At 42.8% G+C, this 26,022-nt stretch overlaps 1 protein-coding gene across 3 annotated transcripts in view; it reads right to left on the bottom strand.

The window, feature by feature from the left end:
- PDZD7 (PDZ domain containing 7) overlaps positions 1–26,022 on the bottom strand; it is a 93,001-nt gene that overhangs the window by 26,960 nt on the left and 40,019 nt on the right. For 2 of the 3 annotated variants that reach the window (XM_056529853.1, XM_056529855.1), the window contains 7 exons: positions 17,884–18,031; positions 16,754–16,814; positions 13,886–14,383; positions 10,156–10,344; positions 5,695–5,736; positions 3,397–3,560; positions 2,288–2,379 (listed from right to left, as the gene is read on the bottom strand). In XM_056529853.1, the coding sequence (XP_056385828.1) occupies positions 2,288–2,379; positions 3,397–3,560; positions 5,695–5,736; positions 10,156–10,344; positions 13,886–14,383; positions 16,754–16,814; positions 17,884–18,031 (1,194 nt within the window). The remainder of the gene's footprint in view (positions 1–2,287; positions 2,380–3,396; positions 3,561–5,694; positions 5,737–10,155; positions 10,345–13,885; positions 14,384–16,753; positions 16,815–17,883; positions 18,032–26,022) is intronic. The other variant, XM_056529854.1, reaches the window with a different exon arrangement.

Here is a 26,022-nt window from a genome sequence, read left to right as displayed (position 1 = left end):
CCTTCTGCGCCTCAGTTGGCTAAACAATTTTTTGTACACATTTTTCGTCTTCACGGGTTGCCTACGCAGATTGTCTCGGATAGAGGTGTCCAATTCGTGTCTAAATTCTGGAGGGCTCTCTGTAAACAACTCAAGATTAAATTAAATTTTTCTTCTGCATATCATCCCCAGTCCAATGGACAAGTAGAAAGAATTAACCAGATCTTGGGTGATTATTTGCGACATTTTGTTTCCTCCCGCCAGGATGACTGGGCAGATCTCCTTCCATGGGCCGAATTCTCGTATAACTTCAGGGTCTCTGAATCTTCCTCCAAATCCCCATTTTTCGTGGTGTACGGCCGTCACCCTCTTCCCCCCCTCCCTACCCCCTTGCCCTCTGGTCTGCCCGCTGTGGATGAAATTTCTCGTGACCTTTCCATTATATGGAGAGAGACCCAAAATTCTCTCTTACAGGCTTCATCACGCATGAAGAAGTTCGCGGATAAGAAAAGAAGAGCTCCCCCCGTTTTTTCCCCTGGAGACAAGGTATGGCTCTCCGCTAAATATGTCCGCTTCCGTGTCCCTAGCTACAAGTTGGGACCACGCTATCTTGGTCCTTTCAAAATTTTGTGTCAAATTAATCCTGTCTCTTATAAACTTCTTCTTCCTCCTTCTCTTCGTATCCCTAATGCCTTTCACGTCTCTCTTCTCAAACCACTCATCCTCAACCGTTTTTCTCCCAAATCTGTTCCTCCCACTCCTGTTTCCGGCTCCTCGGACATCTTCTCGGTCAAAGAAATTTTAGCTGCCAAAAAGGTCAGAGGGAAAAATTTTTTTTTAGTGGACTGGGAGGGTTGTGGTCCTGAAGAGAGATCCTGGGAACCTGAGGACAACATCCTAGACAAAAGTCTGCTCCTCAGGTTCTCAGGCTCTAAGAAGAGGGGGAGACCCAAGGGGGGGGGTACTGTTACGCCGAGCGCTCCGGGTCCCCGCTCCTCCCCGGAGCGCTCGCTTCACTCTCCCCGCTGCAGCGCTCCGGTCACGTCCTCTGACCCGGGGCGCTGCGATTCCGCTGCCAGCCGGGATGCGATTCGCGATGCGGGTAGCGCCCGCTCGCGATGCGCACCCCGGCTCCCCTACCTGACTCGCTCTCCGTCTGTTCTGTCCCGGCGCGCGCGGCCCCGCTCCCTAGGGCGCGCGCGCGCCGGGTCTCTGCGATTTAAAGGGCCACTGCGCCGCTGATTGGCGCAGTGGTTCCAATTAGTGTGTTCACCTGTGCACTTCCCTATATCACCTCACTTCCCCTGCACTCCCTTGCCGGATCTTGTTGCCATTGTGCCAGTGAAAGCGTTCCTTGTGTGTTCCTTGCCTGTGTTTCCAGACCTTCTGCCGTTGCCCCTGACTACGATCCTTGCTGCCTGCCCCGACCTTCTGCTACGTCCGACCTTGCTTCTGCCTACTCCCTTGTACCGCGCCTATCTTCAGCAGCCAGAGAGGTGAGCCGTTGCTAGTGGATACGACCTGGTCACTACCGCCGCAGCAAGACCATCCCGCTTTGCGGCGGGCTCTGGTGAAAACCAGTAGTGGCTTAGAACCGGTCCACTAGCACGGTCCACGCCAATCCCTCTCTGGCACAGAGGATCCACTACCTGCCAGCCGGCATCGTGACACTGGTGAATGTTGCATAGAAGCAACTTATATAACAGAAAGGTGTTAACCATCATCTATGTGCTTAGATTAAGTATAATACGAAGACCCTCTTTCTAGGGGGAGACATACATTTCTTTGTCTACAAAATGATGTTGGAAAAGATAGGGCTATCTCCTGGTAAATTATGTAGACACAGATAGTACTATCTGTTCTGTGTCTACATCAATTACTAGGAGATAGTACTAGCTGTGCCAACATTGTTTACAGGGAAATAGTATTATCTCTTCCTACATCTTTTACAGGCAGGCAGTACCATCATTATTGATTGCGCCAATCCTCCATCCATAGGTCCAATTGTGTTATCCTGTTAATAATATGGCCACAAATAGTACTGTCTCCCTCTAAATGATATAGGCACAGATAGTACTGTCTTGTTTCTTCTTGAATGGGAAATCAAAGAACAGGCTACCTTACTTATTCACACAGCAATATTTACATTCCTTATACAGAAAGCAGAGAGAAAAATATATTCAAGCCCCTCAGAAGAAAAAGCTAGGACTTGAGCAGACCCCCTATTTCGAAGGACACCACATCCTAGATGGAAATATATTTATTTCCTTAAATCCCACCTTTTAAATTCTGCAGCAGGGAATCCTACCTGATATCCCGTAAAAGGAGAAGCTTTTCAGGACGGTCTAGGATTGCAAGCAATGGTCTAACCAGATCTTCAATCCCTCCTTCTTGTATATACTGGTAGGAGAAATCATGTTAGATTCATGGTTTCTTATTAGGTCGCATAACTAGTACAACTTCAGTACGTGACCATAGGGGCATTGGACAAATGTCCTATATCTCCATCTGATAACATAGTCAACGCTCAATAAAAGTAGATTAATACTTCTTGTATTTTTGTATATGTTGCACTGTATTAAGTTAAGGTATATTGCAAAATTTTCTGCATTTTTATATGAGTGAACAGTGTACAGCGCTGCAGAATCTGTGTGCGCTATATAACTAAAGGATTATTATGTGCCTAGTTCCAGAAATATTTCGATAAAAAAAAAAAAATATGTATGTACCTAAACAGTTACCAATTAGTGGCAACAAGAAATAATTCTTGTTTTTATTTGGCGCCACCTTTAGGTCAAAAATAAGAATGCTGGAATTAATGATGCAAAATATTATTAGAACATCCCTAAAATAACAATTGGCAAAAAAAAAAAAAATTTGTAAAAGCATATTAAAAAAAATAACTAAAAAATAAGTTACATTCTATTTCTGCAAATAGTACGCTTCCAAAAAGAAGAACACAACAAAAGACCAGCATGCTTCATAGAAACGCTTTCTGTTACCAAGCTAAACAGTCTTAGATTTGGTGAACCCCTGGGGATCCAGTTCTGGAGGACATCCCAACTTAAAATGAATAAGCTAATGTGTAAACATTTCCACCCGCAGCAACCAAACAATAAAACCATAAGAAATCTGGGTGGCATTTTATAAAGATCTTCTCCCCTGGAAGCAATGCAAGATTTAATGCAGTGTTTCCCAACCAGTGTGCCTCCAGCTGTTGCAAAACTACAACTTCCAGTATGCTCGGACAGCCAACGGCTGTCCGGGCATGCTGGTAGTTTTAGTTTTGCACCAACTGGAGGCACAATGGTTAGGAAACACTGATCTAATAGAACATGGCCTGACCTGACCCTGACTTTCCTAAATATATGTATATACTACTACTCCTATGTAGCAGTAAAATGTTCATTCACCTACCCTTCTACAATGGCGCAGTACTGCAGCGACCTCATCCTCATTGAGCAGTTTTCGGGCCATGTCTTCTGTAATTGCCAATCGATCCTCCAAAGACATGTCTCCATTGTAGAGTGCATTCAGATCCCGTTGTGCACCAAAGAAAAAAGGACGGGTCCGCTCTTTACCTAGAACAGAGTAGATGGAGCCCCCACCATTTATCATAGTATAGATTTTTAAGATTTCTAAGTATATCATAGCATGCTGGGAGTTGCAGTTTTGCAACAGCTGGGGGCACCCTGGTTGGGAAACAGTGACTTAGCATTTAAGGCAAAATTGTCACCTCTGTACGATAGGGCATAATGTGATCTAAGAGAAGGTCCTTTTCCATAATTTGCCCACGGTTTTGAAGTTATATTCATGCTGTCTTGTAAGGCCAGTGAACAGTCAGAGGGGTTGTCCAACTCTCACAGTGGCACGCCTCCTCCCCGCCCTAACCCGCTCCCAGCATGGAGCCTTGCACCTTAAAGGGGTATTCCCATGAAAAACTATTTTTTTTCATATAAACTGGCTCTAGAAAGTTAAACAGATTTGTAAATGACTTCTATTAAAAATCTTAATCCTTCCAGTAGTCATCAGCTGCTGAAGTTGAGTTGTACTTTTCTGTCTGACAACAGTGCTCTCTCCTGACACCTCTGTCTGTCTCAGGAACTGTCCAGAGGAGCAGCAAATCCCCATAGCAAACCTCTCCTGCTCTGGACCATCCCTGAGACAGACAGAGGTGTCAGCAGAGAGTACTGTTGTCAGACAGAAAAGAACAACTCCACTTCAGCAGCTGATAAGTTCTAGTAGGATTAAGATTTTTTAATAGAAGTAATTTACAAATCTGTTTAACTTTCTGGAGACAGCTGATATGAAAAAAAAAATAGTTTTTCACCGGAATACCCCTTTAATCACGCTGCCTGTAGAAGTACAGTGCATAATGTCATAGCACCTGTCTATTTGTAACTCGCTTTTTGCTTAAAGAGGTACTCCGGTGAAAACCTTTTTTATTTTTATTTTTTAAATCAACTGGTGCCAGAAGGTTAAACATATTTTTAAATAAAATCTATTAAAAAAATCTTAATCCTTCATGTACTTAATAGCTGCTGAATACTACAGAAGAAATTCTTTCGATTTTGGAACACAGAGCTCTCTGCTGACATCACGAGCACAGTGCTCTCTGCTGACATCTCTGTCCATTTTAAGAACTGTCCGAAGTAGGAGAAAATCCCCATAGCAAACATATGCTGCTCTGGTCAGTTCCTAAAATGGACAGAGATGTCAGCAGAGAGCACTGTGCTCGTGATAGAGCTCTGTGTTCCAAAAAGAAAAGAATTTCCTCTGTAGTATTCAGCAGCTAATAAGTACTGGAAGGATTAAGATTTTTAATAGAAGTAATTTACAAATCTGTTTAACTTTCTGGCACCAGTTGATTTAAAAAAAAAAAATAATAAACAATGTTTTCCACCGGAGTACCCCTATAACAAATTGGAGCTGGATTAATCAATGACAGAATGCCGTTATTGATTTTTATTAATTATATCAATTAATCGTTGTAGCCCTGGGTGACTTGGGTCTCATATTCCATGCTGAGAAGGACCAGGAAGTATAGACATGTGGGGAGACGTGGGGCAACACCTTATTTTTGGCTGTATGGTCATTGTTATCTGGAATGGCTTTCTAGTCAAATTTAATTAACTAAATTGTTATTTTTAAGCTTTTACTGTTTGTAATATATGATAATCTGACATAATCTGACATAAAAACCTTTTGCTGCTGGATTATAGAATATTTACTATACACCTTCATAGAACAATTTGTTATTTTTGGTAAGGTAGAGGAATATGTGAAAGCATGCTAATACCTGCACCAACATGTACAAAGAAGCATTACCATGAAGAAGAAAAAAGCATTTTTTTTTTTTTAAACAAAAATGTTTCAACCACTTTACATTGATAGGTATTTTGCCTAAATCATATATAAAGAAAGTTCTAAACGAAGTTTCCAGAGGATGCACCAAGTAAAAATAGAAATATCAATGGTTGAATCGATTTTCTGATTTACTGGCCCAAAGACCACAGTAAAAGAACCAATTTACTTATCTTATAAATTCACTGAAAATCTAATTTTTACATTTTAGCAAACACATGAATATAAACATGTGCATGACACATACTTTTCTCCAGTGTAAGAATAGATAACTAATAAAGTATATGAATCTTTCTATGGTTGTTGCATGCATATCACAAACCTTCTGCACACATTACAATATTTATTTACCCTTCTTCAGGCTTCTGATCATAAATTTCTGAACAATATTAACTAGAAAAAACAGAAACAATATTACAGCCATACAGAAAAGAAACCCCTTACTGGAATTCAATGGTAAGGATGACTATTAATTAATTAATTACATTTATTTATTTTATTATATCTTTTATTGTAGAGATTTTTTTTATTTTTCTTTAGATACAGACATTACTCAGTTTCCTCAAAAAGGGTAAGGTGACCAAGCACCCAATGGTCACTCTGGCTGAGCTCAAAAGAACCTGTGTGTAGATAGGAGAAACTTCCAGAAGGTCAATCATCATAGCAGCACTGCATTAATTTGGTCTTGGAGGGACAGGCCGTGCTTAACTGGCCTGTCCCCTGACTGCTGAGCAGTTAAAGTGTTAATTATCCCCCTCCTGTGTTGGGCTGGCCCCCTCCCCGCCTGTAGTTTGTCTGCCTGGTAACAGAGTGGTATATGACCAGAGTATGGCCCTATCAGAGCCTCGGGTTCCTCCCGAGCTTTTGAGTCCCTCCCTGGATATATATATACCCTCCTCCTTTACCTCACTCATCCTGTGACCCCGAGTTATGTCCCTCCCTCCCTCCCTGTTTTATTTTCTGTATGTTGTAAGTCACTGCTGGCAGAGAAATGACGAGGATGCGGGTATTCCTGGGTAGACCTATGCACCGGCGGGTGTGTCAGTACAAATATGGAGGAAACTAGGCCCTGCTCATCACCTACCCAATACCATTCCTATATTTTTAAGCTGCTGGGACAAAACCTGTCCAGAGGACAGGGAGACTAGTCATGGTTGAGAAAAAACTGAATAGAGCAAAGTACAGAGATATTTTTACTATAAAACTGATCCAGAGTGCTCTAGACCTCACGCTGGGTCAAAAGTTCACCATATATCAAAACCTGTCCAGAGGAAAAGTTGCTAAGTTGCCCATAGCAACCAATCAGATCGCTTCTTTCATTTTTCAGATGCCTTTTTAAAATGAAAGCAGCGATCTGATTGTTTGTTGTGGGAAATTCAGCCACTTTTCCTCTGGACAGGTTTTGATAAATCTCCCCCAATGGCCCAAAACAACACAGGGGTGTGTTGGGGACAACTCTGTGAATGTCCTTTAATGGCCCAGCCAAAGTCCTGACTTGAACCCAACGGAAATTTTCTGGAGAGACCTGAGAATGACTTCCACCTACTGTCCCCATCTAACCTCACAGAGAGGATCTGCAGAAAAGATTGGCAAAAATCCCTGAATCTAGGTGTCCAAACCTTGTTGCCTCATCCCCAAGAAGACTGGAGGCTGTAATAGCTGCCAAAGATGCTTCAACTAAGGGTCTGAATACTTATGCCAATGGATAATTTTAGTTTTCCCTTTTCAATAAATGAGCAAACATTTCTAACATTCTGTTTTCACTTTGCCATTACGGGATATGGAGTGCAGAATGATGGGGGAAACTAAATGTATTTTTTATTTTAGCACAAGATCGCAGAATAACAAAATCTGAGAAAAGTTAAAGGGCCAGAAGATTTCTGTACATAGAAGAAATAATGTACAGTCGAAAGAAATAGGTCATTTGACTTTTTCTGAAGCTCAAGTTCACTAAAGGTAATCCCGACAGGATTTGGGGACCATTCAAATATAGGATCAGATTACAAGAGGAATAAATTGGCTTTGTCAATAAATCCTTCTTAGCAGTGACAGGCTTTCCAATGTGTAAGGTGTCAGTAAGGTGCTGCTGGAAAACATCGTATGGTGGCCAAGCCATGCAGACAAGTACATTAATTAGAAAAACATAGCTATCTATATTCTCAGTTTAAGGGTAGGGTCACAAGTAACGGATCTTACGCTGCGGATCCACCGATGACCCGACCGTATATTGTGCCTCCAGCTGTTCCCCCCATATCCTGCTCACAGAGGAAATGCACTGCTCCAAGCAGCCACAGAGGGACTTGCGGGTCACAGGGGCATGCGCAGTGTACTCAGACATCGTAGAAGCTCCACGATGTCTGTGAGTACACTGCAAGTATACGCAACAACTCACAGGCCCGTGTGGCTGCGTAGAGTGGCGTATTGCCGCTGCAAGCTGGACATGGGAGGGAACGGCTAAAGGCACAATATAGGGTCGGGTCATCAACGGATCTGCAGAGTAAAATACGTTGTGTGCCCCTACCCTAAGAGTAAGTTTACATGTACTTTACATGCTGTGGTTTTAATGCATGAAAATCATCAGCTCATGCTGGGAGACTGATTGAAACCTATGTAGAGGAAGAGTGGTGCAGTTGCCCATAGCAAATAATTAGATAGCAGCTTTCATTTTTAATAAGGCCTCTAGAAAATTAAATAAGCAATCTGATTGGTTACTATGGGCAACAGTACCACTCATCCTCTACACGGATTATGATGAATCTCCCCCTATAGTGTGTTATTGGCATATCATGCTATAAGATTAGCTGCAGGTTTTTGTGTGTGAACGTACCCTAAGGCCGGGTCAGGTCTGTGTAAAATTTGGAGCGCATTATATTTTACCCACCAATTTTCTGTTAAAATTAAATCCTTGCCAGGACCTTCCATTGACATCAATGAGGCTTTGTTTCCAGACAGATCTTAAGCCAGCAGACACCACATGGAATATGTGAGGAATTTGTAAGGAAACTGTCTCAAAATACTTATGGCCTTTTCACATTATGGAATTTCATGGAAATTCCCGGTGTATTTTGCTTTCAGCAGACTCCCATTCATTTCACCAGGACATCAGTGCACACAACAGAGGTTCCCTAGCTGAACTTCCTATATAGACTTTGATTCTGCCAGAAGAATGACCATTTCCATTGACCGGGACTGCACTATAGTCTATTGGATGGCGCTTATGTTCTGACACACTATGAGTGCCATAGATCCACTGTGGAAATTCAGCAAGGAAATTTGTCAGTGAACTTCCGTAGTGTGAACAGACCCTAAGGCCAGGTTCACTCTACGGAATGACGTTTAGAAATTCTGCTCCGAAATTCTGGTGCAGCAGAGTCCCATTGCTGGCAATAGGATTCCGCTGTACAGTACACAGGAAAAGCCACTCTAAAATTTTCTGTAAATGTTCTGGGGGATTTCAACTCTGCAGACATTGCCATCTATGGGGATGGCAATTTCTGCGTGGTCCTAGTGCCGACTAATTCAGTTGGGGCTGGCCGCACTTGGAAATTCCAAACTGTGAACCCGCCATTTCCAAGCAGATTCCGCATAAAAAATTGACACATCAATTCTTTCTGCAGAGGCCAGAATAGGAATTTCTACAGCCATGTGAATGGTGCAGCAGAATCCCTGTGAAAACAATAGGATTTCTGAGTGGAATTTTTTCACCTGATTCCCCTGGGAGATTCCACCGTGTGAACGAGGCCTTAGTGTGCACATATCTGTGCATCATTTCAGCATAGAGCAGTACAAGTACTTCAGCTTCAAAATATCAGCGAGTATATTTTCCTTGTCATTTTCCTTTGGGTGCTCAAGGCCTTTACAATTGTCAAGACCCACATACTCAAATAGGATCTCCAATACACCAGATCGGGTCGGCAGCCCGAGGAAGTGCGCTTGGGCGCAGGAAAAAGTCTGTTGCTGCGAGGTTGCTCCTCTGTTTCTACCCGCTGTACCTGTCTGCTTTTATTAAATAGTTCTGCAAGCAAGTTCATGAAGGGTGAGTGCGTTCTTCTGTACTGCTCTGGTGTATTGGATATTTATGCTATTCCAGCGAACAGTAGTGTTGAGCGGCATAGGCCATATTCGAATTCGCGAATATATGGACGAATATTCGTCATATATTCGCGAATATTTGCGTTTTATTTTTGCATATGCAAAAATTCGCGAATGCGAAAATTAACATATACGAAAATTAGCATATACAAAGATAAGTGCACGCAAATATTCGCATATGCGAAACTTCGCATATGCTAATTTTCGCATATGCGAAAATTCGCACACTAGTTTCACACAGTGGTATTAGAGCCTTCTTTACACCACACAAGCTGGAAGCAGAGAGGGATGATCACTGTTATGTGTACTGTAAAAAAAAAAAAAAAAATAAATTAAATAAAATAAACGAATATTCGTAATTACGAATATATAGTGCTATATTCGCGAATTCGCGAATATGCGATATTCGCGAATGAAATTCGTATTGCGAATATTCGCGAGCAACACTAGCGAACAGCACTCCCATCTGAGTCCTCATATAGATGTCGCCGCAGCCATCAGTCTCACCCTCGTTCTTACAGTAGCGGTGCCGGACAGACTTTCTCTACTTCTGCTTTGATAAATAGGATCTCATTTACACATCTATATAGCTGTTTGTTGCTTTGCCAATTTACATAAGACATGTAGCAAAGTCATTCTGATCAGTATGATAACTGCTATGTATCTATGGTCCCCTATATTACATAACAATCATAATTTAGGAAGAAAGATTTGTAATACCTTTATCTGCATCACCCCGTGAGGGAGACTTGCTTCTTCTCTTAGAATCTGGGGTAGAGGTCTCCTTATTGCTGGTTCCATTTAGTTTTCCAAGGCTGCCTTTAAAAAATAAGTTCATAAATGTCTTGGACCGCTGTATGCCTGAAATTTCCGGAGTGGAGCGCTTCTCTTTCTTCTTCTTTTTGGCCTCTACAAGAAGAAAATGCAATTAATTAAGCTAAGACTTTGGGGGAAATGTATCAAGCTGTTTTTGTTGAGAATGTGTGGTGTATTTTGTTTGTGCAGAATTTATGATGATTTTTGCACAAGCATATGTAGGTATTGTTAAAGGGGTACTCCGCTGCTCAACGTTTGGAACAAACAGTTCCCGAACGCTGGAGCCGGCGCCGGAAGCTTGTGACGTCATAGCGTGAGCAGTATATAACGGAAAAAAGCGGAGGTGGCGCCGGGTGCGGTGTAGGTCTCTAGCCGGTGTAGGTAGGTACCCGGGTGGGGGGTAGCGTATCCCTTACCGGTGATGGTAGCTTGGTATGCAGGCCTGCAGCGTGAGGACAGAGCCCGGGGTTGGTCCGTATATAGAGTGCAGAAATGTAGAACTACCTGCAATTGATAAAGGGAGCTGTGACTCCCAAAACGCGTCTTGCTTTATTTATTTATTTATTAAATTTCTTTGATTTCTTTGTGCTGTAAAAAAAAATTATTTACTTTATACCAATACCCACGACTTTGGGTTACTTCATTGGGAGCGCCACCGCAGTCATTGCGTGAGGTCATGAGGGGGCAGTGATATGATGTCACACGCTCCCGGCACCGGCTTCATCGTTCGGAACAGTTTGTTGCCAACGCTGAGCAGCGGAGTAGCCCTTTAAGATTAATGTGTTTCAATGAGAGTTATTTGAAAAGTTGCTTCCTTTTCTCCATTTTTTTTTGTTTTTGCATTTTTTTTAAAGGAAATCTGTCATCAGAATCACCCGCACTAAACCTGTTACACAGACTTGTAGTGCGGGTGATCCTGATTAAAACGCTCCTTACCTGGTTAAAAATGGTTCAGCGCTTCTTAAGATATCTATATTTTTAGTTTTCTGTTATTCCCTGGCTTGGGACTCAGTGGGAGGTCTTATCATCTGGGACTCGGCCACATGTCATTCTAGCTGGGCGGAGCTGCCGCACGGCTCATGAATATTCATGAACTTAACCTCGTGGTCTAACTCCTTTTTCTCGGTCTGGTGGGGAGGGCCGCGCATGCTCCGCGTTCCGTACACCCGGAAGCGGCGTTCTCCCCCCGGCTTCACTCGAGCTGCGGCCCTATACGAGTAAGAAGACGGGCTGCATGAGTGAAAAGCCAGGGGTGGGAGGAAGGGAGGGACGGAGGGTGTTTTTATTCACAAACTGAAGGAACAAGCAGGTTATATATAGATATATTTGTGTGGATAACTTCATGAATATTCATGAGCCGGGCGGCAGCTCCGCCCAGCTAGAATGACGTGTGGCCGAGATAGGGAATAACAGAAAACTAAAAATATAGATATCTTAAGAACCGCTGAACCATTTTTAACCAGGTAAGAAGCGTTTTAATCAGGATCACCCGCACTACAAGCCTGTGTAACAGGTTTAGTGCGGGTGATTCTGATGACAGATTTCCTTTAAGTAGTTTTTGCACAAAAATTTATTAGGAAGCATGTACATTTTTATACATTTTGTGCAAAAAATAAATATGAAAAAATTGCTTTAAAATGCAAGAAAAGCTAAATAAGACAAAATATTGCAAATAATAAATTTCTTACTTTATTTTTTACTTTCACATAATTTTAGTATACAACTTTATCAAACTGAGATAATAAGACCTGTCATATTTATTTGCCAGCTATTGGGGAAACTTTTGTTTGGGCCCAGAATAGTAGCTAAGATTTCCTTCACCTGGGTCATAGATTTAGTTCACTGCCCTAGCCCTTTATATATGCTGACCCTACCCTTAACATACCTGCTCAGACTGACATAGCTCATGTGCAGAAAAAAAGGATCAATGGGGTAAAGAATCATTTAAAGGAGAACTCTGGGATACAAAGCTTATCCCCTATCTTAAGGGACCCCTCACAATTTCCCATATGGGGCCCCCCGAAATCCACAGGAAGGGGGCGTGTTCGACCGCCACAGGAAGCAGTACCTGACACGCCCCCTCAATACAACTCTATGGGAGAGAGTGCTGGACTTGGCAAACTCCGTCTCTCCAATAGATCTGCGTTGAGAGGGAGTGTCGGCAGCCGCTTCCTTTCTGTGGACTGCCAGGGCCCCGGACACTTATCTCCTATCCTTAGGATAGGGGATACGTTTTGTATCCCGGAGTTCTCCTTTAAAAACAACTGGTGCAAGAAAGTTATACAGATTACTTCTATTTAGAAATCTTAAGTATTCAGCTGCTGCATGCTCAATAGGAAGTCAGACACAGTGCTCCCTGCAGCCACTTCTGTCCATGTCAGGAAATTTCCAGAGTACATGAAAATCCACAAAGCAAACCTTTCCTGCTCTGGACAGTTCCTGACATGGACAGAGGTGGCAGCAGAGATCATCCTGTCTGACTGGAAAGACTACTTTGAAGATTAGACTTCTACTCCTCTCTGTCCAGCTCCAGTCTAGGAGTCACAGCCAAGTGTAAACTTTGGCTTGGATTTTCGACATAAAAAATAAACATTAATGTGGTGGCTAAGGGATGGCGTGTATGTAGACTGATGGGTGTTGTGACTATGGTAAGAGTTTGTGACACCAGGAGTGTTAACCACCACACTCCAAGCATGAAGCTGTTGTCCCTGCCACGTGCCTGGTAATGAATACCACAAATACAAGGTCAGGGAATCCACTTGTGAACTTCGCTTAAGGAATTGCAACAGTGTAATTCACACCCAATAGTTCAAATATGCTATAGGGAACCAAAGTTGCTGTAGTGGCACTCTGGGACTTGTAGTCCTCCTTAACTAAGATGTGACTTGACTGGTCTGAACTTGACGGGAACAGACTTGACTGAGCTAGCCTTGACATGACTAGACTGACTGACTGAGACTTTACTGGATTTAGGTTAGATTTGAGAGCTGACTTTAATGTAAGGGCTTACCACCAGGGTGGACTTGTATGGACTGGAGTGGCCAGAGGATCTTCACTCACGTTATCTTTTGCTTTGGCTATGGGGCTTGACAGCTCTCTTGGCACTCGTCCCCAGCTGACTGAAACTTGACAGACGGACAACCTGGTTGGGGAATCCTGATGAAGGGTGATGTTGCTCAGGAACTGGAATCTTTGCAGCAACTGGGTTTTTGGGCCTCTCCTCATATTCTGAGGTATAGGTGACACAGCAGAGGTCTGAACAGGACCTCCACTCACTCTTCTCTACACACTCACACCACTACTGACTAACTCCTCCCTGTCTAGACAGACCTGGGGGAGCAGGGCAGGAGTCCCTAATAGTCCAAAATTCTCATATAATTCCCTATGCATCCTCCCACACAGTTACAGTTAACATTTTACAGATCTGAGAAAATATAAAGACATTCAATGGAGGAATAATACATTGGCATACATCACAAAATGCATAACATCTAAACCTGGAGCTGTGGGTAGGAGGAGGCACAATAAATTGACATTCAACTGACAGGACCGAAAGACAAGCGTGTTCCGCACTGGGATACCACATACACAACAAGGATAAAACTGATATAAAAATATTTAAAAAAAGACTTACCCCACAGAGTAATATAACTTTGAGATCTTTTGATGGGCTTTCGAGGTTTACTAAGTGCTAATAACAAAGAAGTTTTTGGAGATTCTGAGCTGGGAAAATCTCCTGATGGTTTCCTCTGCTTCTTCTTAAATTGGTTTTCAAGAAAACTCTCTGATCTTATGGCAGTGTCTTTTAGACGAACAGTGGGGTGCACAGTTCTCTTGGTGTCACTTATGACCATCCCCACGTTGTGAGATCTTTCTGGATCCAGTAGCCCTGGTGGAGACATGTGAGCATCTGTTTGTATGGCAGTTTCTGACTTGTCCAAGTAATTGGTCTCAAGAAAAGCTTCAGTAGAAATGCCAACATCAATCAATCCTGGTTCATACATGGCTGGGCTGGAAATGAGCGCTTGATGGTATCCATTCATGGTACCTGGAGGAGGTCCAGATGAATAGGAAGAAATGGAAGAGCTGGTTTCTGATGCTTGAGATAGTTGCTGCAATTGGCCATTGGTTACTGATAAGAGGAAAAAAACATAAAATAATAAATAAATATACATATCTAAACGTATAACAGAACATTAAAGGGGATCTGTCACCTCTTTTAGCTACTATGAGCTGTAGACACCCAGTGAATATTGCTATAGGGTATGAAAGCAAACTGTACCATTCCTAGAGCTGCTTTTGGTTACCAAATCCAACTTTTTATTTCTCAGCCAAGTGTCAAGGAAATAGGGCAGATTTACTCAAGTGCTGGAGCCTGGCACTCCATCTCGTTCACTGTCACCTCCCAGCCTCTCCTTGACTGACATACAGGGCTCATCAATCATGGAATTACTGGGATTTGAGGGCAAGGAGGCATGCCTGGCTGGGGCACTTGAGCAGCTTGGTCCGCCTACTTGACACCTGGCTGAAAATGAAAAAGGGATTTTATAATTTTGGCAACCACCATCAGATCTAGGAAAGGTAGAGTTTGCTCTTATCCCCTAACAGTTATCCAACAATGGGGGAGATTTATCAAAAAGTTGCCTAGTTGCCCAAAGCAACCAATCAGATCTCTTCTTTCATTTTGCAGAGGCCTTGTTAAAAATAAAAGAAGTGATTTGATTGGTTGCTATGGTCAACTGGGCTACTTTTCCTCTGCATAGGTTTTGATAAATCTCCCCCTGTGTGTGTCAAATACAGCTAACAGATTCCTTTTTACGCAAAGCAGGCTTTAACCCCTGGCTATTGACTGTTATCCATGCATTACATGGAAGGCCCTTTACTTAAATGTCCACCAATCAGGGCCTTTTCATCATTGGCGCTCATGGATCATGGAGCACCTTCTCCGGACCCCGTGCCTGCAGGGGCCCCCTAGTCACATTCGGGACATCCTTGTGTCCCGATAAATCTTTTCAGGACACAAGGATGTTACCTCTCTGCGGCGACCCCTGCATTAACTTTAAAAATGCAGGGGCCGCCGGGAGGTAGCGCACGCAGGGACTCACTGACGTCCCGTGCGTGTGCCCATGGTAACATCAGAGAGGAGCGGAGCAGAGATGAGGAAACGCGCGCATGGTAAGTATCCAGTAACAGCTGGCAGCACGTCATCTTCAGTGTTCCGACCTCCGGTCCCGGGACCTACTGCTATGGCCCATAGGCCATAGCAGTAGATCGTGACCCCGGGAGGAGTGGTGGTCGGAACACTGAAGTGGGGCAATATACTGCACCTAATGTGGGGGAACTATACTGCACCTAATGTGGGGGAACTATACTGCACCTAATGTGGGGGAACTATACTGCACCTAATGTGGGGGAACTATACTGCACCTAATGTGGGGGAACTATACTGCACCTAATGTGGGGAACTGTACTGCACCTAATGTGGGGGAACTGTACTGCACCTAATGTGGGGGAACTGTACTGCACCTAATGTGGGGGAACTACAACCTAATGTGGGGGAACTATACTGCCAACCTACTGTTGGGGGAACTATACTGCACGTAATGTGGGGGAACTGTCGGGGGGAGGGCATCATAATAAAGTGCTCCGTCTTCCAGGCAGCCTTAATCTGGCCCTGCCACCAATCCACACATTACGTAGGTAAAGTCCACCAAGTAGTAGTCAATCTTACAAAGCCCCCTTCAAGTTCTACCTATAGAGGGAGAGAATCATATACCCTAAGAAGGCCCATGGACAGAAGTTTTCTTTAGATGTCTTATTTGTTTATTGAGCTAGAAAATCAATTTTTTGGAAGGCCCACTTGTGATAAGCTGAACAGAGAAGCTCACACAGATGGGACCCTAAGCAATCAGCTATGATCTTGGGGGGAACTTGAAGGAAATGTTCAATTTATCCACAGCACCCCTACAGGAAAAGTTATGCATTGTGCAAGTCCCATTGAAATCAATGGGCTGTCTGTGTAATGCAAGGATTGACTGAATCCTCCCGAATAGAACATGCTCTCCGCTTTGGTTAATAGTTGCAGGTCCTAGATAGGGGAACTTCTCAAATACAGGGGTTTTCTGAGACTTTCATAATATGGTCAATCCTTATAAGCCATTATTGTCTGTCTCACTTAGAAGCTGAATGAAGGAGAGCACAGTGTGCCCTGTTGTAAGGGTTGTGGTCTTACCTAGATTTTCAGCTTATATCAACTCAGTACATTCGAGTGGGTGGGACTATGCTTTTTTACCAGGTACACCCACAACAATATGTACGACTCCTGGCAAATCATGAAAGGGGCCATTGGTCCTTATAGTGTTAAAGGTGTCTGAATATTTAGCAGTACTTTTCTAAAATGTCAGGAAACCTTATAGGTGAACATTATACAGTCTCTAATGGAGTTCCTTGCTCCAGGATTCCCTTTAAAGGTTACAAACCTGTTTTATTATTCAGAACTTACATCGATTAAACCAACAATACTCTGCAATCATCTCCTTGTACGCAGGGTACATCCCCATCTCCTGTAAAATAAAGGTGGACACAACGCATTGAAAAGATAATAAAATACACAGGGACCTGCAAATATGAGATGTGCTGCAGAAAGTAAAACCTGATAGGTCTGCTTGATGAATAATTCATTGCTCTTCACAGATGAAACAGTATACACAGAACCTTAAGTAAGTGACCCTGCAGTGCCTTGAGACGCAGCCGGCGTGGTGCTTGATTATACCCTTTCCTTTATTGTGGATGTAATTAGTGGTAAGTCACTTACCCAGAAAAAGGCCCAGGTTTTCACTAAGGACTCTCAGACATGTTAATCCAAGTTTTTCTGTAAATTTTGGATGCTCAGACACATACCATGTGTGGTGTGTGCCTGTCTATATAGGAATAATAGGAAAGAGTCCCGGCACTCACCAAAACTTCAGTCAAAAAGAAATTTTATTTCATATCCTCAGTTGTACAGGACGCATTTTGGCAAAACGCGTCCTGTACAACTGAGGATATGGAATAAAGCTACTTTTTACTTGAAGTTTTGGTGATTGCCGGGTCTCCTTTCCTATTATACATTGATTTATCCACGTGCACCACCGACCAAAGAAGTGCCGACCCCCATCTACCTGATACTGTCTATAGAGGAAGACTGGAGATCTTGTGAAGAGATGTATCATAGGACCTCACACCCCTGGACTAGGCCACAGACCTCAGGCCTGGCTTGGCACCCTGGCAGCTACACTGCAGCATATTTTTAGGATCTGTATCTTGCAGCTAGGAATTGCAGTGCCTACACTGAGGTGTACATTGTCTGTGTTACCATTAAAGACCAAGTGTCATGAGGTGCATCTAAAAAGAAGAGGACAATGAGCTGACCAATTGTGTGGGCTACCTGAGGTTTAGGGCTAAAGGATTTAAGCCATGAAAGCCTTTGTTCTCTTCTTCCTAATTCTTTGACTCTATCCCTCACCTTTCTATACCTGTTCAAACAGGTGCTGAGAGATATAATATATACTGTACAAATACTCTCCATATGTTACAGTGTAGTTAGTATCATCTTATACATCTAATGCACAATAAAAAATAATGCGGTTTAACCTTGATTGTGAGCATGATGTGAGTTAACCCCTTTAGCACTTCGACCGCTTTACTATGGCTTATGTCTTCAAAGTTTACTCCATTGGCTGCAAGAACTTGATCTCCAACTTTTATGCCTCTCTCTTCTGCGATTCCACCTGGATCAACTCTGAGGGCAAGACAGAATTAAGGAAATAAATAAGAGTAAATGAGAATTAGATTCATATTCTAACATATTAGATTTGAGACCAAAACAGGAGTCATCATATAGATATAGCCTAATAATGCTTAACCAAACAATGACAATAAGCAGCTTCCTAAAGAAGGAAAAGAGGAGCCAAATATGTTCCTTCCTGAAGAAGGAAAATATGGTAGGTTGAAACATTCAATAGACCAGTAAACTATACATGTCCTTTGTCTAGTTTGTCTGATGCCAAACACTGGCCCCAGTTATGCCCAATGTACATAACATTATTACAACTCCTTACAACCTCAGAGTTGTATACACTTTGTAAACAATTATTAACCAAGTTGTATTTTGCAAATAAATTTTACTATTGAAGAACTGCAGCGCTCTCATCAATCCAAAATGTTAATATACCTCAAACCTGAATATTTAAGACATTAGAAGTGAGGTCTTGGCTTTTTTTTTTTTTAGGAGAATGTCTGTGTGAACAATTATTGGACAACTATTAATGTGCAGAATTATTATGCAACTAAATGAAAAACAAAAATGCACCCATCTCACTTATTTTCATCTGTTAAAGTGAGAATTATAAACAAACAACCGAAATTTACAAATAAACATTTGTTTAAAAAAAAATTGGAAATGAGCACAGAGATTCCGCAGCAGCAGAGTACCATTGTATTCAATGAGATTCTGCTGCGCTGTGCACAGTGGAATTTCCTCTACAAATGTTTCTGGCATGGGAATTCCGATTTCTGTGTCTGCAGAAAGAATGAACCTGTCCATTCTTTCTGTGGACTTTGGACAGAATGCATAGCCATCTATGATATAGTGTATTCCTGTGCGGTCCTAGTGCTGGCATAAAATGCCCGCAGTCTGTGGAATGTCCACACTGAGATTTTCCGTGCGGACAATACAAAGCCTTCCATTTATTGAATCTGTCACTTTCTTGATTTGTCAGCGTCTTGTGCAGCAGCAACCACAGCCTTCCAGATCAGAGAGGTGTACTACTTTCCTTCTCTGTAAATCTCCCATTAAAAAAGGGCCCCCAGGTTCTAAATAGCGATTAGGACATGTGAAGTAGGGGGCCATGTAATTATTTTTTCATTCTTAAGGCCTTTACTCTCTGGCCATGTAGTGAAGAACATTGATACACACGATGGAGCACTGTCCTGCATAAAAATCATGGTCTTCTTGCAAGATGCAGACTTTTTCTTGTACCGCTGCTTGAAGACAGTGTCTTCTAAAAACTGCCAGTAGGTTTGAGAGTTGATTTTGAATCCATCTTCAACCCAAAAAAGTCCAACTTGCTCATCTGTGATAATACCAGCCCATATCGGTACCCCACCTCTATCTGGCTGGCACCTGAGTCAGAGTGGAGCTCTGTGCCTGTTACTGATTGAGTCCTGGGTCCATCCATCTGAACCATCAAGAGTCACTCTCTGTTTCAATAAGTTTTTATTAACAGATTTTTTCAAAACAAAAGATACAAAGATCCCTGGCAAGGGACTAAGCAGAGTATCATAAAACAATAGAAAGAAACAGAAACAAAACAAAAAGTGGAAAACAACCTGGTGGAGCAAAAAATAATCATGTCCATTCAATAGAAGTGTCCATGAATTATTCCAGAATGCTAGTGTGACAACAAATCTGCGTTGTCCAAGAATTAGTAAATATGAATTTGGTTACCAAGTTAGGTAGAAGAGTGGCCAATAGTCCACAATCTAAGAAAAAAAGGTGTTAAGACCATCTCTCGGGATTTGGTACAGGAAAGGGAGAAGAAAGAAAAAGCGTGGGTTGAGGGGAGAGGGAAAGGAGAGGAAAGGGAGAGAAAGAGGGTGTGTGTATGTGGGAATGGGGGAGCATTGTAAACCAAGCTAGTCAGCTAAGTAACAGTTGCAACGTATTTAGAAGACAACAAGCGCCAACGTTCCAAGGATCCAAGGGCAATGGCTCGTTCGTAAGCATATGTTATATTAATCTTCAGTATGACCATGTCCAATGTGGGCACTTATGGTGTCTTCCAAAAACTTGTTAGGGCAATTTTCGCTATTATTAAAATAAGACAAGCAAGATCTCGATCCTTGCTAGCAACAATATCTAAGTCAATAAACAATAATACTGTTTGAGGGGACCACTCTAAGCAAACATGAAGAACCTCTTCCAGTAACTTTTTACACGAGAACCAATAATGAGAAATAAGGACATTTCCATAAGACATGTATGAGGGTGCCTCTCTCACCACAGTGTCTCCAACATTGTGCTGTAGTGTCAGGGTACAGTGGGGATCAAAAGTTTGGGCACCCCAGGTAAAAATGTGTATTAATGTGCATAAAGAAGCCAAGGAAAGATGGAAAAATCTCCAAAAGGCATCAAATGACAGATTAGACATTCTTATAATATGTCAACAAAAGTTAGATTTTATTTCCATCATTTCCACTTTGAAAATAACAGAAAACAAAAAAATGGCGACTGCAAAAGTTTGGGCACCCTGCAGAGTTAATATCTTGTACTGCCCCCTTTGGCAAGTATCACAGCTTGTAAATGCTTTTTGTAGCAGCCAAGAGTCTTTCAATTCTTGTTTGAGGTATCTTTGCCCATTCTTCCTTACAAAAGTCTTCCAGTTCTTTGAGATTTCTGGGCTATCTGTCACGCACTGATCTATCAACCCCTTAAGGACCAGGCCATTTTACAACTTAGGACCAGAGCATTTTTTGTACATCTGACCACTGTCACTTTAAACATTAATAACTCTGGGATGCTTTTAGTTCATCAATCTGATTCCGAGAATTGTTTTTTCGTGACATATTCTACTTTAACATAGTGGAGAAATTTTGTGGTAACTTGCATTCTTTCTTGGTGAAAAATCCCAAAATTTGATGAAAAATGTGAAAATTTAGCATTTTTCTAACTTTGAAGCTTTCTGCTTGTAAGGAAAATGGATATTCAAAATATTTTTTTTTTATTCACATTTCCAATATGTCTACTTTATGTTTTCATCATAAAATTGACGAGTTTTTACTTTTGGAAGACACCAGAGGGCTTCAAAGTTCAGCAGCACTTTTCCAATTTTTCACAAAATTTTGAACCTCGCTTTTTTTCAGAGACCAGTTCAGGTTCGAAGTGGATTTGAAGGGTCTTCCCATTAGAAATACCCCACAAATGACCCCATTATAAAAACTAAACCCCCCAAAGTATTCAAAATGACAATCAGTAAGTGTTTTAACCCTTTAGGTGTTTCACAGGAATAGCAGCAAAGTGAAGGAGAAAATTCACAATCTTTATTTTTTACACTCGCATGTTCTTGTAAACCCAATTTTTGAATTTTTACAAGGGGTAAAAGGAGAAAATGTGTACTTATATTTGTAGCCCAATTTCTCTCGAGTAAGCAGATACCTCATATGTCTATGTAAATTGTTCGGCGGGCGCAGTAGAGGGCTCAGAAGCGAAGGAGCGACAAGGGGATTTTGGAGAGTACGTTTTTCAGAAATGGTTTTTGGGGGGCATGTTGCATTTAGGAAGCCCCTATGGTGCCAGAACAGCAAAAATAACCCACATGGCATACCATTTTGGAAACTAGACCCCTTGGGGAACGTAACAAGGAATAAAGTGAGCCTTAATACCCCACAGGTGTTTCACGACTTTTGCATATGTAAAAAAAATATTATTTTTTTCACTAAAATGTGTGTTTCCCCCCAAGTTTCACATTTTTGCAAGGGTTTATAGCAGAAAATACCCCCAAAAATTTGTAACCCCATCTCTTCTGAGTATGGAGGCACCCCATAAGTTGGCATGAAGTGCATTACGGGCGAACTACAATGCTCCGAAGAGAAGGAGTGATATTTGACTTTTTGAGAGCAAATTTTGCTCGGGGGGCATGTCGCATTTAGGAAGCCCCTATGGTGCCACAACAGCAAAAAATACCCACATGGCATACCATTTTGGAAACTAGACCCCTTGAGTAACGTAACAAGGAATAAAGTGAGCCTTAATACCCCACATAGGTTTCACGACTTTTGCATATGTAAAAAAAATATACATTTTTTTTCACTAAAATGTGTGTTTCCCCCCAAATTTCACATTTTTGCAAGGAATAATAGCAGAAAATACCCCCAAAATTTGTAACCCCATCTCTTCTGAGTATGGAGGTACCCCATAAGTGGACCTGAAGTGCACTACGGGCGAACTACAATGCTCAGAAGAGGAGGAGCACCATTGAGCTTTTGGAAAGATAATTTGTTTGGAATGGTAGTCAGGGGCCATGTGCATTTACAAAGCCCCCCGTGGTGCCAGAACAGTGGAACCCCCCCCCCACATGTGACCCCATTTTGGAAACTACACCCCTCACAGAATTTAATAGGTGGTGCAGTGAGCATTTACACCCCACTGGCGTTTGATAGATCTTTGGAACAGTGGGCTGTGCAAATGGAAAATGAAATTTTTCATTTTCACGGATCACTGTTCCAAAAATCTGTCAGACACCTGTGGGGCGTAAATGCTCACTGTACCCCTTATTACATTACATGAGGGGTGTAGTTTCCAAAATGGGGTCACATATGGGGGGGTCCATTGTTCTGGCACTATGGGGGCTTTGTAAACACAAGTGGCCTTCAATTCCGGACAAATTTTCTCTTCAAAATCCCAATGGCGCTCCTTCTCTTCTGAGCATTGTAGTGCACCCAAAGAGCACTTTACATCCACATATGGGGTATGCTCTTACTCAGAAGAAATTGGGTTACAAATTTTGGGGGGCTTTTTTTTATTTTCCCTTGTGAAAATGAAAAATTTAGGGTGACACCAGCATTTTAGTGAAAATAATTTTTTTTTTCATTTTCCCATCCAACTTTAATGAAAATTTGTTAAACACCTGTGGGGTGTTCAGGCTCACTATACCCCTTGTTACGTTCCGTGAGGGGTGTCGTTTCCAAAATGGGGTCACATGTGGGTATTTATTTTTTGGGGTTTATGTCAGAACCGCTGTAAAATCAGCCACCCCTGTGCAAATCACCAATTTAGGCCTCAAATGTACATGGTGCGCTCTCACTCCTGAGCCTTGTTGTGCGTCCGCAGAGCATTTTACGCCCACATATGGGGTATTTCCGTACTCAGGAGAAATTGCATTACAAATTTTGGGGGTCTTTTTTTCCTTTTACCTCCCGTGAAAATAAAAAGTAAAGGACAACACCAGCATGTTAGTGTAAAAAAAATTTTTTTTTTACACTAACAGGCTGGTGTAGACCCCAACTTTTCTTTTTCATAAGGGGTAAAAGGAAAAAAAGCCCCCAAAATTAGTAGTGCAATTTCTCCCGAGTACGGAGATACCCCATATGTGGCACTAAACTGTTTCCTTGAAATACGACAGGGCTCTGAAGTGAGAGAGCGCCATGCGCATTTGAGGACTAAATTAGGGATTGCACAGGGGTGGACATAGGGGTATTCTACGCCAGTGATTCCCAAACAGGGTGCCTCCAGCTGTTGCTAAACTCCCAGCATGCCTGGACAGTTAGTGGCTGTCCGGAAATGCTGGGAGTTGTTGTTTTGCAACAGCTGAAGGCTCTGTTTTTGAAACACTGCCGTACAATACGTTTTTTATTTTTTATTAGGGGGACAGTGTAAGGGGGTGTTTTGTAGTGTAGTGTTTTACTCTTTATTATGTGTTAGTGTAGTGTAGTGTTTTTAGGGTACGTTCACACTGGCGTGTTTACAGTGAATTTACCGCTAGGAGTTTGCGCTGCGGTGAAAAACTCATACTTGAAGCAGAAAACTTACTGTAAACCCGCCATTGTGAATGTACCCTGTACGTTCACATGGGGGGGGGGGGGGCAAACCTCCAGCTGTTTCAAAACTACAACTCCCAGCATGTACTGACAGACCGTGCATGCTGGGAGTTGTACTTTTGCAACAGCTGGAGGCACACTGGTTGGAAAACCTTCAGTTAGGTTCTGTTACCTAACTCAGTATTTTCCAACCAGTGTGCCTCCAGCTGTTGCAAAACTTCAACTCCCAGCATGTACTGATCGCCGAAAGGCATGCTGGGAGATGTAGTTATGCAACAGCTGGAGGGATCGCAACTACAACTCCCAGCATGCAGAGACAGCTGTTTGCTGTTTAGGCTTGCTGGGAGTTGCAGTTTTGCAACATTTGGAGAGCTATAGTTTAGAGACCACTGCACAGTGGTCTCCAAACTGTGGACCTCCAGATGTTGCAAAACTACAACTCCCAGCATGCCCAGACAGCAAACTGCTGTCTGGGCATGCTGGGAGTTGTAGTTTTGCAAGATCTGGAGGTGCACAGTATAGAGATCACTTTGCAGTGGTCTCAAACTGTAGACCTCCAGCTGTTGCAAAACTGCAACTCCCAGCAAGCCTAAACAGCTCTCTGGGCATGCTGGGAGTTGTAGTTTTGCAACATCTGGAGGGTTACAGTTTAGAGACCACTATAGTGGTCTCAGACTGTAGCCCTCCAGATGTTGCTAAGTAACTCACCGGTTTCCGTTGGATCCAGGAAGCTGCGTCGCGGTCCTCTTCTTCCACCGATCGTCGCCCGCTGCCGCCGCTGATCGTCGCCCGCTGCCGTCGACGATGGGTAAGTGGATCTTCGGCGCCGGTCCCTGACGGTTTCCCCGTCCTGCCCCGCCTATTGTGGGTGGGCAGGACGGGGAAACCGAAAGTAAACCCCTCCGCCCCCGATCTGCTATTGGTGGTCGCGTCTAGACCACCAATAGCAGAGATAGGAGGGGTGGCAACCCTGCCACCTCACTTCTATCGCTACAGGGGGATCGTGGGTGTCTAGGACACCCGCGATCCCCCTTCTATTCCGGGTCACCGGGTCACCATAGACCCGTATGACGCGGAATCGTCGCAAATCGCAAGTGTGAATTCACTTGCGATTTGCGCCGATTGCCGATATGGGGGGGTCTAATGACCCCCTGGGCATTTGCGCGGGGTGCCTGCTGATAGATATCAGCAGTCACCCCGGCCCGATCCCCGTCCGGCGTGCGGCGGAGACCGAAATTCCCACGGGCGTACAGGTACGCCCTTGGTCCTTAAGTACCAGGGAGCAAAGGCGTACCTGTACGCCCTTGGTCCTTAAGGGGTTAAGGTCTATCCATAGATTTTCAATTATGTTGAGGTCAGGAGATTGTGAAGGCCATGGCAAAACCTCCAGTTTACGCCCCTAGATGTAATCCCCCATGGATTTCGAGGTGTGTTTAGGATCATTATCCATTTGTAGAAGCCATCCTCTCTTTAACTTCAGCTTTTTCCCAGATGGCATCAAGTTAGCATCCAAAATTTGCTGAAATTTTATTGAAACCATTTTTCCTTCTACTCGTGAGATGTTCCCTGTGCCACTGGCTGCAATACAACCCCAAAGCATGATTGATCAACCCCCAAGCTTAACAGTTGGACAGAGGTTCTTTTCATTAAATTCTGTTACCCTTCTTCTCCAAACGTACCTTTGCTCATTCCGGCCAAAAAGTTCAATTTTAACCTCATCGGTCCACAGAACTTGTTTCCATAATGCATCAGGCTTGTCTATATGTTCATTTGCAAAGTTCAAATGCTTATTTTTGTGATGAGGATGTAGACGAGGTTTTCTTCTGATGACTCTTCCATGAAGACCATATTTGTACAAGTATAGTGTACCACAACTCCAGTGTCTGCCAGATCTTTCTGGAGAGATTGTGCAGTCAAACGTGGGTTTTGAATTGTTTTTCTCACAATCCTGCGAGCTGTTCTGTCTGATATTTTTCTTGGTCTTCCAGATCTTGCTTTAACTTCCACTGTTCCTGATGACTGACATTTCTTAATTACATTCCGAACAGAGGATATTGACATCTGAAAATGTTTTGCTATCTTCTTATAGCCTTCTCCAGCTTTGTGAGCGTCAACTATTTTCAGTTTCAGATTTCTAGACAACTGCTTAGAAGAACCCATGGTGCTGATTGTTGGGGCAAGGTCAGATGAGTCTCG

The sequence above is a fragment of the Hyla sarda genome, chromosome 7, assembly GCF_029499605.1.
Source record: "Hyla sarda isolate aHylSar1 chromosome 7, aHylSar1.hap1, whole genome shotgun sequence".
NCBI lineage: Eukaryota > Metazoa > Chordata > Amphibia > Anura > Hylidae > Hyla > Hyla sarda.
The sequence above is the reverse complement of the archived record's forward strand: the minus strand, read 5'-3'. Positions and strand labels throughout refer to the sequence as shown.